The sequence below is a fragment of the Pteropus vampyrus genome, unplaced genomic scaffold (genome assembly GCF_000151845.1).
Source record: "Pteropus vampyrus isolate Shadow unplaced genomic scaffold, Pvam_2.0 Scaffold135, whole genome shotgun sequence".
Classification (NCBI taxonomy): Eukaryota; Metazoa; Chordata; class Mammalia; order Chiroptera; family Pteropodidae; genus Pteropus; species Pteropus vampyrus.
This window is the reverse complement of record NW_011888916.1, coordinates 5,361,152-5,378,564: the sequence shown is the minus strand read 5'-3', so window position 1 is coordinate 5,378,564 and position 17,413 is coordinate 5,361,152. Positions and strand designations below refer to the sequence as shown.

Sequence of the window (17,413 nt, the reverse complement as noted above, 5' to 3'; positions counted from 1 at the left end):
AAGGACCAGTAATTCACCTGAGGCTCTGATTAAGTATAAATTCACATTCTGCCTGAGATTCTGCCTTTTAACAACTCTCAGATGGTGCTGATGCTGCTGGTTGGAGACTACTCTTTTAGTAGTATGGAAATAGGGCAATGACTTTTGAATACTGAGTTGACTTTACAACTTAGCAAAACAAAATTTTACTCTACCTTCTTGTTTGTTTGCTTGTTTAATGATAAAAAATATTGGGGGAATCTGAAAGTGCTACAGAAAAAAGTTTGAATGAACACATTTAAAAATCTGGGAAGCTCAAATCCATTCTACACACTTTCATTTATTGTCTGGACAGATAAAGTACAAATAATTCAAACACAACAGAATTATGGGAAAAAAACATTTACAATACTTTCCCTCAGAAATCATCTAAACTAGTAAGGTTAACATGAAGTCATTCATTATAACTAAAGTATACAACTGCCTGGTCCTAAGATTTTTTTTCCTTTTTTTTCCCCCCCAAGTGTGAACACATTATAGAGAAGAGATTTTGGCATGCCTTTCCCACTAATGCTTAGCAAATGCATCAAAAACTTTGCCAGCAAACTGCATTCATTCATAGCAGATGATGTAAAAAGGTTTCCCTGAATGTTGAACGAGTGTTCTCTGAACTGAAATCTGGTGGTTTTTTTTTTTTTTCCAAAACCAAAAAGAGGAAAAAAAAACCAGAAAAAAAATTTAAAGGAGGAGTCTATGATGCAGCCTTGGTTTTCGTTACCTGTCTACACTACGACGACTACTACAAAGTTTGCCTCTTCAGTGTGAAAACAACAGTTCTGTCTACATGCACTTAGTGGGTTCAGCATGGGAAAAAACGCACAAAATAAGCACAAGTTATAAATAACCATAACGTTTTATTACCATTAAGACTAAACTTGTATTGAAAAGATTTTATATAACAAGACAAGAAAAGCAATAGCAAATTTAACTATCAACTAGATTATGCATAGCGAGTAACTGTTTCTATTACCCAGGGAAGAGCATGAACCCTTGTATTTTTTGTTTTGTTTTTGTTTTAAATATATAACCGTACAAAGCACAAACATACTAAAATGCTCAGTGCACTGGACGTGGGAGAATGCTCCCTCAGTCATTTTGTTCCCTTAGCTCTGTTTTGTTTTCCCCAATCTGAATTACATTAAAATAAAGACCCAGTTGTTTTTATTTTTCTACTGTGCAGTAAGAAAAAATATTCACAACAAACATGACAATATATCAAACAATAGTTCTACACAAGTTACCTTGATACCTCTTTAACTGTCACTTAAATATCATAAGAAAACATTTTAAGACATATACAAACAAAACTAGCCAAGTGTTACAACTTATAATAAATTAACCCAAAGAAAAAATAACTTTATATATATATATTTATATTGTATATACACATACACACACAACAGAATGACACAATAATATGCTTCTTCCCATAGTTTAAGTAAACAAATAAGTAGTCTAGCCAATCTAGCTATATTTGATCTCGGCCATAGGCATCATCACATCAGCGATTAAATAAATAAGTGTTTCAAGCAACATAAACAGTGTTTCAAATGTACCAACACAGCCCAATTCTATCAGCATGGGCTACAAAGTGAATTTGAAAATTCCTTAATGAATTGAAAGCAAATGTATCTTTTGTTTTCCTCTCCTAAACACATTACATTTAACTATGATACTAAGATATGTAAATAATTTCGTAGCACCTACTGCTCAAACTAAGGAAGTTTTAGATCAAAAGGAAAATTAATCTTTTAAATTTTTGTTCTGCTGACATCCCATACTGATGACTTAAAGAAAAACTGTCTTTCAACTCATCTCCTTGCTTTTGGGTTTTGACTGTGGGGAACTGTGGTACCCTGGGTAGAACGAACACTCCTTTCCCCTAGTAATTAATAATTTTATTATTATTACATGCTATGAAAAGATATGAAGATCATCTGTTTATAGCCCATCCTTCAAAAAACAGTCTACGAATCCAGTTTAAAACACACATCTTGATCTCTAAAAAGTTACCAGTGCAGTATGAACGCGACAAAGTTGTCAATTTCCCCTAAATTAGCCAGTCAAAATATTTTTTTCTCAAATCCAGATTCTCTTGTAAAAATTCTTTATATTTTATAAAAATAGATTTTTCTTGAAACCCATTTTCAGCAAAGAGACCACCTCTTTGGCAACAATGTTAATGTTATTAAATTGTTAATGTCATCAGGTATCCCCCTGGCCCCCATCCCCTAACAGAAGACTGTTTTAGTTCACATGATATAAAAGAAAAAAGGAAAAATAAAAAAATTTGCAAAAGTTTTTTTTCATTTTTGCAATTTTTATTATTCCTCTTTAATTTGCGTGGGGGTTTTTTACCAATCTGATTGGATCAACATTTTGACAAAAAAAGAAGAATCTTTTTTCTTTCTTTGAATACCATTACTTTGTAAAAATTGTTTTATTTTTATTATTTTTTTTTGTTTTTTGTTTTTCTTCTTCAAATGAGCGAATGGTCATCTTAAAAAGACCCACCTTCAAGGAAGGTAGTAAAGTTAGCTGGCTGGGTAAAAATCCCTGCACATCGCTATCTATGTATATTATATTCAACAACGACAGCTATGAAAGAACATTCAATGCATCAAAGATATTTTTTTGTTTTTTTTTTTTCTTTTTTTCTAAGCATTATAAAATCCTTTCCTGGTACACCTCAGGATAACCCAATGTTTTAATACTTAGGCAACACTGGCTTATAAAGTCCATGGTTGAATATAAGCCTTGAAAAGTTTGTTTCTCTCTCTTTTGTGTGTGTGTATGCATGTGTGTGTGTGCACGCGTGTGTTTTGTTCGTATATATTTATATATATATTTTAATAATTAAGGATGGGATATTCAGGATTTGTGGGCTTTGTTGGTTTTAAAGGAAACTTGCAACACTCGGTCTCCCAGGCGGTACCCGTTGAGGCTGGCGATGGCCATGGCGGCCTCGTCATAGTTGGTCATGGTGACAAAGCCGAATCCCTTGCACTTGTTGGTATTGAAGTCACGGATGACCTTGACGTTGTTCACTGCCCCAAAGGGGCCGAAGAGCTGCCAGAGGACACTTTCATCGGAATCAGGGGACAGGTTGTAGACAAAGATACACCAGCCTGTTCCTGTGTGACCAGGGATGTTCATTCCCACAAGGCTTGTCATCCCGTCAATGGTGATTGGGGAGAACCTGGGGGGACAAGCAGAAGGGGGGACTGGTCCAGACATCAGTCTGACCAAGGATAACACAGAGATGCACAGACACAGACACGGGGCAGAGGGCTGAGTGAGTGTTTGCAGGAGAGTCTTCAGGGTTTAAAAAACAAAATGCAAAAACTAATAATGTCTGTGGTATCTCCTCTGATGGGAATGGCTAGACTGGCTAAGGCACTTATATGCCAAGAGAAAGGCCTGGGTCAATTCCTAAAAACCACAAGGAACTTGCAGAACAAGGCTCTATCGTAGTTCTATCACAGTATGTGTTCATAGGGTATCCCACCCTGACCATTATCCTCCCTCCTCACAATAGACAGTGAGCTTTAGGGGAAAAGGGCTCCATTTCTTTCATTCTGTTGCTCTACTTATTTATTCAGTGGACCACAAATGGGAATCTCACAGACATAGCGACACAAAGAAAACACTCAAAAAATATTTATTGATTGAATAAGTGAATAACATTGGCAGATGTCAATACTTGGGAAATTTTATTTTTTAAGGCAGATTAGGGGATGGCTTTAGAAGTGCTCAAGTCTACCATCTTTGCAGTCCCTTCACTTAATGGTTGTCAAAGATCTCTTGATATTACTGAGGATGGAGACAACGTGAGAATGAACAGACATGTCTTGTTGTTAATCAGATGGGTGGCTCATGTTTAATTTAGCATTTATTCAAGAGTTCCAAAAAAAAAAAAAAACCCCAAGTAATAATAATAAATATGTATCACTCCTTGATGCTATATTATCTGGAATTCATTTCTAAGCATCACAGAAGCAAGATTTCAAGTGGTTTGTGCATTTATATATCTTGAATCACTGTACATTGGAAAGGCAGAAAACTGTTATTTGCCCTATTACAACTACTTTTGTATTTGGCTTCAAAATCTCAGTTTTTACGTAATCTTGAAAAGAAAAATAACCCTTCAGATTCTATTCACTGTCTGATAAAATATATCCATGTGTGATTCATGATGGATGCATCAGATGAAACAATTAGATTGTCAGTGCCTACAGCAGAAAAATATTTGTTAACATTTTGTTTTATACCAAACTTATACATGGATTTTGACCCTATACACTGACTAGTATCTTGCTTTTCATTTTTTATTTTTTATTTTTTTTTCTTGCAGCAGGGATAGGAGAAGGCGAGGAAGCAAAAATTGAGAAAAAGAATGGGGTAAAGTATCATCTAGGGCTGTTTTAAAAATATGCACATATTCCTGGAGATTTGAAAGTCCTATGAAAGAAAAGTTCTGTATCTTGAATTTAGATAATCAAATGGCTGCTGAAGATATGCTAAACATAACAACTCAATCGACATTTTTTTTTTTGTATTATTCACTAAGTCAACCTCCTCCTCTCTTGCTTAAAAACAAATAACAAGACAAACCAAAAAACATCATTGTACAGATACTTAAAAGGAAAAATCCATGTTTAATTGTTATGTGCATTATTTCTGAAGACTGTTTTCTCAACCTTTTCTCCTCTGGGTGAACTGACCCCTTTCAGTTTATAAGTAGAGAACAGTTAAGTATTTGTGTTATGACCAAAGTCAGGGTCAGCAAAGAGGTTTCAATTCTAGTTGGTAATGGTTACCTGGAGCACTTTGGTAGGAAAGATTCTGGGTCCAAATCTGGTTTTCATAGGAAAAGAGAATGAATGCTCTTATCAAGTAGTGATGTTTACTGTGTAGTGGGCACTAGAGAAGGTGGCAGCATGCATGCAGCTGCTGTGTCTTCCCTGGCCTCACCTATGTATAAGCATCTCTCTCTTCATAATATTTGGTGCTACTTCACTTAGAGAGGAGCAAGGCTAGGGAAACAGAGCTGGAAAAGATGTAAAATGCATGGGGACAGGCAATCCGTGTGCTAGACATGTGGGGATAATTCACTCCCTGGTACCGGGCTGGAGATTTGAGAGGCTGGTGCTCTGATAGTGGAGTCTGCAGTCAAGTTACTTCCTCCACTGTGTGCCTGTTTCCAGGGTCAGGGTACTTACCATGCATGGCCAAGGGGTAAAAGAACTGCCTCGTACAGGGGGCACGATGTAGACTATTAAAGACCACATCTCCTGCCTTGACTGTAAGAAGGGGAATTAAAGTTTGCAGCTCTACTGAGCAGGATGATGAAGAAGCTATGTCCCTACCAGCTCAGTGGAGCTTTTCAAAAGCACATTGGGGAATCTCATGGACACAGTGACATAATGTACTCAACTTCCTGAGATTCAGCTTTGAGACTAGATCTGGACCCTTGTGACTACATTCAGAGAGCCCCAAAAGCCTTGACACTATTTGAACCCCCGACCTGACAAACAGGCTTTTAAGTGAACAAAACAGCAAGTTTAAAACACACATACAAAGATAATCAAGGGAGGATTTATAATAACTGTTAAAACCTGTAACAAAAAAACCCTGGTTGAGGTGCACACAGATACACGTCATTCTCAGGCTGTGCCCTGAAAAGCACATTGGATGGAGGCAGGGGAAGCACAAGGCAGAAGGTCATCCACGCATTTATTCATGCTTTGGCCAGGGCTGGTAGTCCAAAATCTAATTTTTCCACTGACAATCATAAGATTGTCAACCATGATTAGCAAAATGTTCTAATTTTGATTTGCTGGAATCTGCCCTCTTAACTGAATCTTGGCATTGCTAATGCAAAACAGTTGCTCTGCGAGTTTGCAAAATCAGCTGGCAGAGTCAGAGCTTTCCCACTCAGGGGGAGCCGCTCGGAGGACCAGATTATCAAGAGCTTGGTAGCTGTGGCACCTGAACCATAGGAGAAGCCCACCTGCAAATAAAAGAAAAAGTGAAACACACAAACACACTTTGTGTGCCCTAAAAGAAACAAAACCAACTGAGGTCTGAAATTAAAATTAAGAATTTGACATGCTGGTGGAAGAAAAAGGAAGAATTAAAAAAAAAAGTAAAGTTAGTGAATTAAAAAAAAAAAATTCTAGCCCCAGTCTGTGCCAACACGGACATCTGGCAATCTGTGGAGTTTTAATTACCTCTTTACGCCATAGGCCATATTAAGCAAATTGTCCAGCCTGCAAAGAGAAGGAGGGTCTCTGGGTTAATGCCTCACAGATGGCAAGATCGCTCAATGGAACTATTAATAAGAATGCTCCATTTTCAAAGAAGAAAAGCTCGACAACTTTCCCCAATGCTTAGGAGTCTATCCACCAGTAGTTCCCCCCTTCCCTGCCTCCTGTTACAAGTAATTCATGTTCAGGTCAGTGATAGAGTTTAAAGCAAGTGTCTGATGAATCTCCCTTTCTTTCAAGGTTTGAATTAATCCCACTGCCCCCCACCTCTCAGAACATTTGTGTGTATTTTATTTTATACTGTGTGTAGACCTGTTATAAAGAGGCAGCCTCTTAAGTTGTTCGCATTTTATTATAATTAAACTTGTGAATAAAGGTCTCTGCTCCAGATTAACAGTCTGTGCACACACACCGTGCACACCAGACGAGTCTTTTCTCTTAGCCTAGCTACATTAACTAACTCTCCTTACCACACACATCTTTAAGGGGTGGGGGGAGTTTGGGGGTTAAGATTTTAAAAAATTAGTGTACTATTCACAACCTGAAAGCACCTCCCAGCAAACCGCCATTATGTTATAATCTCCCTCAAGCTTAGTATCTTACTTGGGGACAAGCTATCCACGCCATGGGGAAGTAGTAACCATAGTTTCCACCATTAGAAGCCTGCTGGAAAGGCTTTTTACATAAATACTGCATGTGCTCTCACACAAAATAAAAATTAGATGACTTGGACTCTTCATGAAATCATTAACCGTTTCAATTCATGGGGCATGGGAGGATGTGACGGAGGCTGTTTTTTTCTTCTTACTGCGGCCAGATGGAAGGGCTGACTATCTTCCCATGTGATGTTTGAAAAGGAGAAGAACCTTTTCATGAAAGGGAAGTTGGGACATGGGTGGAATGAAATAATTATTTAGAATTATTATGGGTAGGTCAAGAATATTCTTATCACTTGCATGATAGAGTCCAGTCAAGGTCAGACTGCCTTCATGGAGAGAAAGCTGCCTTTGAGAAGTGACCCAGGAGAAAGAAGATGCCCCACTGCACCAGAGCTTCCTGAGGGGTGAGTACTTGAAGGGACACTAATAAGGCTCAGACAAAATCCTCCTCCTTGTCTCCCCACAGTCTGATGACTTAATAGTCAAAGTAAACCCAAAAGTGCATACCCCTGTGTCCCTAACCTAGCAGTCACCTGCAGAAGAAAGAGGAGGACAGGCCAACCCATTCTCTTTGGCAAGGACCTGCCTCCTGACTCTTTTCTTTGACTTTATTAAAACCACTGCCTTGGCCTTAAGTCGAAGCTGCTGGTCACATCTGTGATTAACTCTTGTTGAAACTGAACCATCTTATTTGGTTAAATGCAGAAATTTTGTTTCAACCAAAGAATCTGAAGTTTAACCACGGTCATGGTGATAAGTTGGAAGGGGGCTTGAAAGAGCCTCGGCTCTAATCATCTTATTTTATGGGAGTGAAAACTGAGGCCGGGGGTGGGGGGTTGGTTGTTTACACAGTGATCCTGAGTGCAGAGGTTCTTATCCTTGCCTGATCCTTCAGGGCCGTGGATTTCCCTGGCCCTTGACCAGCTCTGGACCCATGTAGCAAAGTGTGTGGGCATGCCTACCTGAATCTCTGAGCCTGGTGGTGAAGTGGGCCAGGGTAGCGCCGGTTGGGGGACTGGTAGAGCTGGGACAGCAGGGCCTGGCTGGACTTCTGGCTGGGGTTGTTGGCAAACTTCACAGTAATCGGTTCTGTAGCACCGCTGGGCTTCTGGCCATTCAGCCCTTTGATGGCTTCTTCTGCCTCGATCCTCTTATCAAAGCGGATGAATCCCACCCCTCTGGACACTCCTGGGGAAAGAGAAAGAGCCTTCATCAGGAGTGAACAAACCAAACTGGTAAACATCTCCAGGAAGAGATGGGCTGAGCCCTATGGACATTCTGTGGGGAGTCAGCCCATCAGTGGGGCCCGGGCTGAGCCTGGCTCCCTGAATCTCTCTTACTCATCAAAATGAATCCGCCTGCATTTCTGCTGTCGTGGCTCTGGATAGGTGACTCCCACCCACAAAATACAGGCATCTATCACATCTGTCCCTTCTAGCCCTGCTTGGTCCTTGTCTCCCTTCAGTTGCTGTAACTAATCATCTACTGTCAGGACCAGTGGGTCCTCCAGACCTAGTAATTAAGGAATCTGTTTGAAAAGCAAACTCTTACCACATTACATCCTTTAAAAACACCTTCTATACCTTTTTTGTAACTTTTCAATTTTTTTGCCTTGTGCATGATACCTGTTCCTCATTGCCCTCCACTCCAAACTCAGAATAACAAACAAACAAAACCCACAAAACCCTTCCATGGCTCCATGTTGCATATAGTTGAAGTCCAGACTTTCTGAAGTGGCATTTAATGTCCATGACAATCTTTCCCTAAGTTCCCTGTTGAGCCTCATGTCGGCCATGCTGAACTGCCAGATATTTCTTAGACAGATTGTGTTCTTCCTTGACTCCATACCTTGAACTATACCCTAATAACCTATGCCATAAGATACATCTTGTCCACCGAGAATGCTCTATCCCTCATTCTTCCCAGATAACGGCAAGTCATCCTCCAAAACCCTGTTCGAACATCACATCCTCGGTGGAGCCTTCCCAGCAATCCCAACCAGGTACAGCATGCCTTCTCCTGAGCTCTCACAGTGTACTGCACAGCCTCTAGCAGGTGCTCATCACACTGGAGCCCTGTAAAGGTGGGACTGTTTCTCCTTCATCCCTGGTCCCTATGTCCCTCTACACAGTGTCTGGGGCACAGCCGGCTTCAGTGAGGGTTTGTTGGCATGAATCAAATAATAAGCACATGCTGAACTGCTCCTGGGGGTGGGGCGGGGTTAAATTGAGATCAAGTCGGAAGTAGGTGAAAGCATTTTGTCATTAAAAATGCAACCTGGAGTGCTTTACATTTCTTACTGAGAGGTGGTGGTTGCCTTTCATTATTGCGGACAAAATACTGCAATACCAGATCCTGGGTTCATATCTCACACTGCTACTAACTGGCTGGACACGAGTCAGATTCCCTACTTTGGACCTCTGTTTCCTCACATGTGAAATGAGGCATTCTGAGGATCCCTCAACTCTATAATCCTACCTTTGGAGCTAGGATTATACACACAGATTCTTTTCATACACGAATGTGATGTACCTGGTTGAGGGTTGGAAGAGACTTTGAAGGTCATAGAGACCAACTCTCAACCTTGATACCTGAGTCCTCTTCACAATCCTCCCAAGTAGTTTAGCTGCTGCTGGAACAGTTCCAAGAATGGAGATCTCCTGCCTCCTGAGATGGCCCATTATAAATTTGGGCCTTTGATTGAGAAGTCTTTCTCTTAACGTAAAAAATCTGTCTACTCGTGACCCATATCCTTTATCCTAAGTAACCATTACCCTTATGCCCCTATGGGTCACAGGGCACTGGCTGGTGACACTAAGACACAAGGAAAAGAAATGACAAAGAAACACTTAACCTGTGACTTGATCAACCAGGATTCGTGAGGTGATGATACGGCCATATTGCGAGAAAAGCTGCTCCAATTCCTTCTGGGTCATGGTTTTGGGAAGGCCGCTAACGTAGAGGTTAGCATCCCTGATTGAGGCAGAGCTCGGACGGGCATATGAGACCTAGGAAAAGGCAAAAGGAGCTAAATCCATTATAGGCAACACCCTCAGAGTAGAGACTGAGTCAACAGCTAAGATGACAGTGCCTATCATTCTAACTCATGGTGTCAGTGTAAATAACTTGGGAGCTCAGGGTTTTTGCTATTCTTGTAATAGTAATGAAGACCAGGAGAATAGCAATAGAAGAACAAAAGGAGAGTTGACGATAACTTAAAACAAATGCACAGATAAGGGTCTCTAAGTGCAGAACAAAATAGCTACTGTATGGCAGCTGTTAAATGTAGAACTGCCCACGCTTAGAGTTTTGAAGATTTACCTCCTGGATGTGGGTGTATAGATGATTTACTGTATCCAACACATAATAATCTTTGAATATACCGAAAAAAAAAAACAACTCATGAAATTCTGCTCTGCAGATTTCTCTCCTCACCATCCTCCTTACCCTCAGCCCCTCTTCCTGAGCACATAAGAGTGATCAGCTTCTCTAGAAAATTTTTTATGCTCCATCCTTTGTGTTGCTCCAATCTGTTCCCACAAGGTCTGCTCTCACTGAATGACAAAGTGCTGGTGAAGTGGGGCTGAATGAACATCTGCTTGTGAAACTGGATATGTGACCTTGTCATAACATCTGCAAGAATCGGTTGCCTTCGAACTTGGAGGTGGAGCAGAGAAAACTACAATTAACAAAATGAGGGCAAGGTGGAAAAGAGGGAGGGAGAGGGCAGGAGGAGAGGGAAGTGAGCCTCACTGATGCTTATAATAAGTTCGACTTTGTAAATTTGTCCTCTCGGATCTCTCAACTGCTTACCCCCCCAAAAGCTAACACAGAAGTGTAAACAGATCTGAAATTCCATCTGCAAGAAGCCAAATCTGTAGCAGCACACACAAGCAAAGCAAACCCCAGCAGTCATTAATTTTAGACTTTCATTTACTTATTTATTTATTTTTTAAGAAAACAACATCAGACGTTTGAAATATAATTTACAGCTAGTCTAACAAAAGCACTTTCCTGCTAAAGCTATTTCTGGGCAGTTATGGCTCAGAATAGATGATGAAAACAGTCATTTCAGAGCACATCTGACAACATTGGACAGGAAGGGACCTATATGCCTTAGCATTTTTCAGTTGGGAACTTTATTTAATCTATAACCAATTCACAAGACCTGCTAAGACTATAGAGGTAAGCGTATGTGTGTGTGTGCACATATGCATGCACACACACACACACACCATGAACACACAAAAGCATGTGAGCAAAAGGAATTGTACGGGTTAAACTGGATCTTCGGCATTAAGAACTAAACCGCCAACAGTGCAGCTGACCTTGCGTCTGAGAATGGGTCTAGCAAAGAGGAATGAGGGATGAGCAGACCCCTTTGCCATGGCACTCACTCCCTTTCCATGACAGAGATGCCTGGTCCTTTTATGGGTTCCAAACCTACAAATAGATGTTGCCTCAACAGATAAAATGATGTGACTAATCTGCCTTGCTGGCCTCCTCCTGCCAATGGTGTGAGGCAGCCCACCTGTAGTGTCTACATCTTCTAGACTCTCATGCGCAGCCTCTCTAGGCTCCTTCCCAGCACAAGGCTGACAGGCACAGGGACCTTTACATGGAGGGCTCCTGTATGTGCATTTTGGGGTGGGGGTGGGGGTGGAGGCGAAAGACCGGGAACCCTATGTGACTGCCTGAACAGGGTATCAATCCACACAAGGTTCTCCTACCCTTGTTCTTTAAGGGACAAAGGCTTTCGGGTTATAACTCTGCAAAACTCTTTTAGGCATGAAGAAGGCTCAGCTCAAATGCAACCTTCTCTAAACTGCTTTCCCTGATCTTACCTCCTCCTAAAACCTCCCTCACCCAGAGGTGCTCTCAATGAATGGCACCTATGGTACTTAACCTGTTCTGACCTTAATTCACCATCTCTCCATCTAGTCTGATGATCTCCTTGAGGTCATGGATTGTATGTGTGTGTCTTATTCATCTCTGTGGCTCTAGCCTGATATCCACTGAGTACTCAACACCTGAACGAATAAATGAACACCCACAGATCATAATGAATGATGCTGACATTAATGGTTCTGGGGAGTTAACTGAAGCTTGGATTCCTGAGAATTAAGGGGGATCACTTAGAGTTAAGCAAGGGGATCACAATGTTTGGGGTTGGAAGGACTGAAATGATTGTTCCAGGGCTAGACATCACGTAGAGTCCTTCTCTTAGCAAACATTTCCTGAGGCACAGTGCTGTATGCTGAGGAGTACGACAGGCAAGAAGAAGGCAGCCTATCTTGCTTGAAAGGACCTCCAAATGCAATGGATGCAATAGATAACACACAGAAGGTACTCGACAAATGAATTAAATAGAAGAATGGAGGAGTACACATATGGGCCAGTGATCACAATGCTGCCAGCACGTGCTATTCCAGGGCTATGTATAGGTGCAACTGGAACACAGAAAAGGGAGGGACTAATCTCCCTTTAATTACGGGTTAAAAGGGAGAGGAAGAAGACAGAGCTGAAGTGAGAAAAATGGTGAGACAGGTGGTATGACACTGCGGTGCGATCAGGGAATGGTGGCCTGATGATATCCCTCTTGTATTGTGAAGACTGGTGAGAAGATGGAGGTCAAAGACTTAGGGTACTGCCTGCCTGGCACCCAATAAAACTCAACAGATAGTAATGACCTTGATTTCCATTAGTTCTGGGAAGACAGAGCTGGGATACAGAGAGGAGCAGACTGAAACAGACCAGCTAGGGAAAGGGAGCTGGCACTGGAAAGTAGATGATACAACCCAAACCAATTCTTCAAAAGATGATTCTGACAGAGGCAGAATCTCAGCCCAGGAGAAATACTGCTATAGATCCCCAGAGACAGACCCCAGTTACAGAGCAGCAACAAATCCCAAAGCACCTTGATCCTTCTCTACCAAGTCTAACTCCTGCTGCTTAGTTTTTCTCCTCTATTTGGAGCCTTAAGTCTATTGTTCTCTTAGTCCCCTATCCAGAAAATCTGTAGAAGTAAGAAATGGTCAAAATGACAGTAAAAGAATCTTCACATGTTTAATATCTAAAACGCTCATCCCAGTCTCTAAATTTTTTAAGTTTCTTCATACATTTATTAAATCCTCACCGAGCAACTACAAATGGCAGACCCTTTGTTAGAGTGAAACATTTCTTAAAAATCCCAATTTTCAGCTCCTGCAGAGTCAGGCATTGCTGGCTTATTAACCCCACTGAGCCAGTGGCCTAGAGCCTGGGGCTTCCAACGCTGGAGACAGCACTCTAGAGAACCCCATGACTTAGACTGTGAGGATCTTGCTTGATTCATTCATCCAGAATCTCTGAAGACAAGACTGGCATTTCTAGGCCAGCACCGATCTTGCTCTGGAGCTCAGAGAGAGCAGGGAGTGGGGAGGCCATGCTGCTCTTTCTGAGGAAGGGTGGCCTGAAGGCAAGTGATGGTGAATGCCTGACTTTACAAATGCTCTTGAGTAAAGATCTGCATTCTCTCCAAACTCCACATCTCTCTCCATCCCTGCAGGCTCACAGTAACCATACCCTCTCAAGAGTGGCAGTACTGAGATACAGCGTGGAACTCTGAGCCCTGACTGTGGGCAGGCTCCAGCATTCACTAGCTGTGTGACCTTGGGCAAGTAATTCGATCTCAGTAAGTCTCAGTTTCTCTACCGGTAAAAGGGGGGCAATTTTCTTTTGATGGTTTATTGTGAAGAAGTGAGATAATAGATTGAATGTGTCTATCATATACCTAGAATTTAATAGATACTTGGTAAATACGATTGATTATGTGATGAGTTATACAGGTTTTGTGGGCCAGCCTGGGACTCTAGCACCCAGACTTAAGACACGCTTTTCAATTTTATACCACTCAAGTAAACATCTGGAACACAACCAATGAGTGCCTAGAGAGGTACTCTGTCAGTCTAGGGGGTCTGGATCATCGTTTATCACTTCCTTGCCGTGCATCTCCGCTAGCACATGCCTATAGATTCCACTGCCTCGCATCCACAAAGCACTTTCTATTTTCCTACGTGACTTTACGAGGCTGCTCTCAGTGATTCTCACCAAGGTGGTAAGGCAGGCATGTCTCTCCTCAGACAGGGCATCAGGACCATGGCTGGGGGCTGGCCCTTTCCACACAGCACGCACAGGTTCCTTCACCTGTTCACAGCCAGGGCCTGGCCCGGGCAGGGCGGAGGAACAGCACAGCCTGGGCAAAAACATTTCCTGAATCATCTGGCAACACCTCGCCCCTTGTCTGATCTGCCACGGTACAGAAAAGTGAGAGGACTTAGAAAACATGATAAAAGTAGGATCTCGGGTGTCAGGAGGAGGATAAAGTGAGAGGAAAAGGCATCCTTCTCTGCACTGGAAGGTGCTCCTTCAGAAAAACACTGGTATTAGAAGATGGGAGTTCCATTCATTCTTCTCCTTCCTGAGCACTTACTGTGTGCCAGGCCCTGTGCCGGGGGCTGGGAGCATCTCTGCTTCAAGGACCCCACAGTCCGTGAGGGAAGTAAGCAAACAAATGAAGAGTGCGATGCAGAAGCCTGTTCCTGACAGGAGTACTCGCTTCCCACTCTCAGTGTTTCCTTGCATGTGGAAGGAGGCCACTGGAGTAACGGTCTTTGTACCCCCTTCTTTGTACCCCCTTCCTCCTTCTTTTCCCAGGAAGTGAAGTGGCTGCTCTGAATGGGCTTTAATAAAGGAAATGGGCATGTGAGCCTCAGATGCTGCCTGCTTCCTCCTTTCTGGGATCCAGATGCCAGCCGAAAGTGCACTTTCTGTTCTAGGCTCTAAATTCGATGGGAGCAGGCTATGCTATCATATGGGGAGGCCTGTGGGGACCAGAGCGCCTGTGACAGGGTATTGTCAGTCTGTCAAGTATGGGGTTCCGTTTTAGGAAACCCATTGTGTCCACGGAATCCATCTGGGCCTTAATTAGTAATAATGACGACCTCAAGATTCCATATGTTTTCCCCTTTTATCTCATCTCTCAATTGGTTTAGAATTTAGATGTGGAAAACAGAGGTGTCATTTGTTGGGCCCCTTTGAATTACAGTACGGACCTCTATCACTGACTGAATGTTTTCTTTTTTCTTTTAATATATTTTTTCAAAGGTTGCTTTTTATTTATTCATTCATTCATTCATTCATTCATTTATTTATTTTACGCCTACAGCGCCTGGTCTTCCTAGGTGGTCTCCCATCCAAGTACTAACCAGGCCTGACCCTGCTTAGCTTCCGAAATCAGATGGGATCGGGCTTGTTCAGGGTGGCATGGGTATAAACTGAATGTTTTTATGATTTCGGCATTCTAGTCACAATGCTGCTAATCTCTACAACCATGGTAAGAGGAAATAAAGGTGATAGGCGAGACTGGTGATCCTGGCAGAAAGCACTATCCTTGAAATCTGCTTCACAGAAACTTGGTGCTAGAAGTGGCCTCAAAAGTTCTGGGCAGGATCCAAGAGAGCTGGCCACACGACTTACATATTTCTAAGGACAGGAAGATCCTACACCATCACTGGCCATCACTGATTATTAGAAAGTTCCTCCTTCTATTGAGTTCAAACCTGTCTCCCCATAGCTTTCATCCCTCTATTTCTATTCCAGCTCCACATACTAGGAGTGTCCTTCCTGTCCTCATCACCTCTTATCTTGTGGGTCTCACTGATAGGTACGAGTTAGAGTATGAGGCAACAGGATTTTGAGACAGGCCACTCCATAGGAAGTTCTTTTTTATGTTGCCTTAACTGAAACTGAGCATCCATTCTGGAATGGAAAGGAAACAGAGATTAAGAACCAGGGCTTTGAGGTTGGAGAGATGTGGATTTAAATGCTGACCACTTACTTGCCATGTGAACTTGAGGTAAGTCACTTAACCTGTCTGACCTGCATCACTTGAATAACATAGTTTAGAAGCTTTCTAATAGAGATTTTTGAGTTGAGCAAGCTCAGGCATATAGGATTCCTGGACACAATGCCTGGCACACAGTAAGTGCTCAATAAATAGTGGTTTTGATATAATTACTATGAGTTAGGCCTTATGCTAGACACCAGGAGTGCAGAGATAATACAGTGGTCCCTGACATATAGGACTCCTAATCTAGCAGAGGAAACACACACAGAGACCAATCATTTCAGAAGATCAGGCTGCAGACTTTCCCCAGTCTGCTGTAACACCCTACTCTGAGTGAGCACAAACACCCCAGAGCATACAGATCCCTGGGGGACATTCACTCCAAAGAGACCAGGAGAACAGACTTTGGTGCTGCCAGGGCCTTCTAGGAGCAACCCTCCCAGGGGCCTCTTATCCTACCTCCAAGAGCAAGGAGAGAAGAAAGAAGCCAGCTGGCTTCTGAAAACTACAGCTTTGATTGTAATGACTGGCTTACCCTTTTGCCTGCGGCTGCAGCAGTGCCCACAGGCAGGACAGGTGTTGGCTTATATGGCTTGACTCATAATTTCCCCCACCTGCCACCTGATACACGCTATTTTCTTATAGGGGGCAAAACCTAATGGTAACATTTCTAAGGGAGTTCTGAATGTGTCACTTCTCCCTGCTCGAACACCTTCAATGGTTCTCTAGTACTTTGTTATGGAAGTTCAAATCCCTTACCTGAGCATTCAAGGCCCCTCTGGGATCCAGCCCAATCTATCCTCTCCTGCTAACCCCTCCAGGCACACCAGGTCTCAGTTCAAACAAAAAAAGTGAATATGCGCTGAAGGTTTCTATTTCTACTTCTTTGTTCTTGCCGTTTGTTTATCATCATGGCAAAATGAATTACCCATCCTTCCAGCCCAGCCTGAATGCTGCCTTATCCCTGAGCCCCAAGCACAAATGACTGCTCTCTCCTTGGACTCTAAGGATGATGCACACTTCAGTGGCAGCAGCTATCACACCCTGTCTGCCATCACAGCCTTCTATGCTAACACTGCATCTGCCTTAATAGTCTGAGCATTCTGGTGGTTTCTGCAGACCTCCTGTGGCATCAGTCTCAAAGTCTTACATAGGCAAGGAGCTGAATAAATGCTCTATGAATTGAAGTGAAAATGTACAATATACTGTATGCAATAAATTTTAGCTCCTTCCCCAGGAGCTGATTCTCATGTGAAGAAGGAGCTAGAGGGAGTCACAGAGTTGAAAAGTATCCAAGAATATCACGAGAATATCTGGCACACAGTAGGCTGAATAAATATTTCTTTTTTTTTTAAAAATGGCGTGGTGATAGATTCATGCACTTTACAACTTCTTTTCAAAAGTCCATTAAATTATCAAGGGGGCTTACTTAGTACAAGAATCTCACTGTCTGTCTAGTGGCCCCCAGAAGGGAGAGATGAGCTAATAGTTTCATGGCCTTTAGTGGAAGAGCTGGTCTCAGACTCAGGGCTTCAGACACTCAGTTTCCTCACTAAACT

The 17,413-nt window shown here is 42.3% G+C and overlaps 1 protein-coding gene and 1 pseudogene across 10 annotated transcripts in view; both read right to left on the bottom strand.

Moving 5' to 3' along the window:
• Window positions 1-286: 286 nt before the first annotated feature.
• Window positions 287-17,413, bottom strand: part of ELAVL4 (ELAV like RNA binding protein 4) — a 95,175-nt gene continuing 78,048 nt past the window's right edge. For 7 of the 10 annotated variants that reach the window (XM_011367675.1, XM_011367672.1, XM_011367670.1 and 4 more), the window contains exons 4-7: window positions 9,822-9,975; window positions 7,930-8,155; window positions 6,273-6,311; window positions 287-3,238 (exon numbers count right to left, since the gene is read on the bottom strand). In XM_011367675.1, coding sequence (XP_011365977.1) covers window positions 2,911-3,238; window positions 6,273-6,311; window positions 7,930-8,155; window positions 9,822-9,975 — 747 coding nt within the window. In that variant the 3' untranslated portion in view covers window positions 287-2,910. Of the gene's footprint in view, window positions 3,281-6,272; window positions 6,312-7,929; window positions 8,156-9,821; window positions 9,976-17,413 lie in introns of all 10 variants that reach the window. The other 3 variants (XM_011367671.1, XM_023535041.1, XM_023535042.1) reach the window with 3 other exon arrangements.
• Window positions 15,165-15,283, bottom strand: LOC111744465 (annotated as a pseudogene).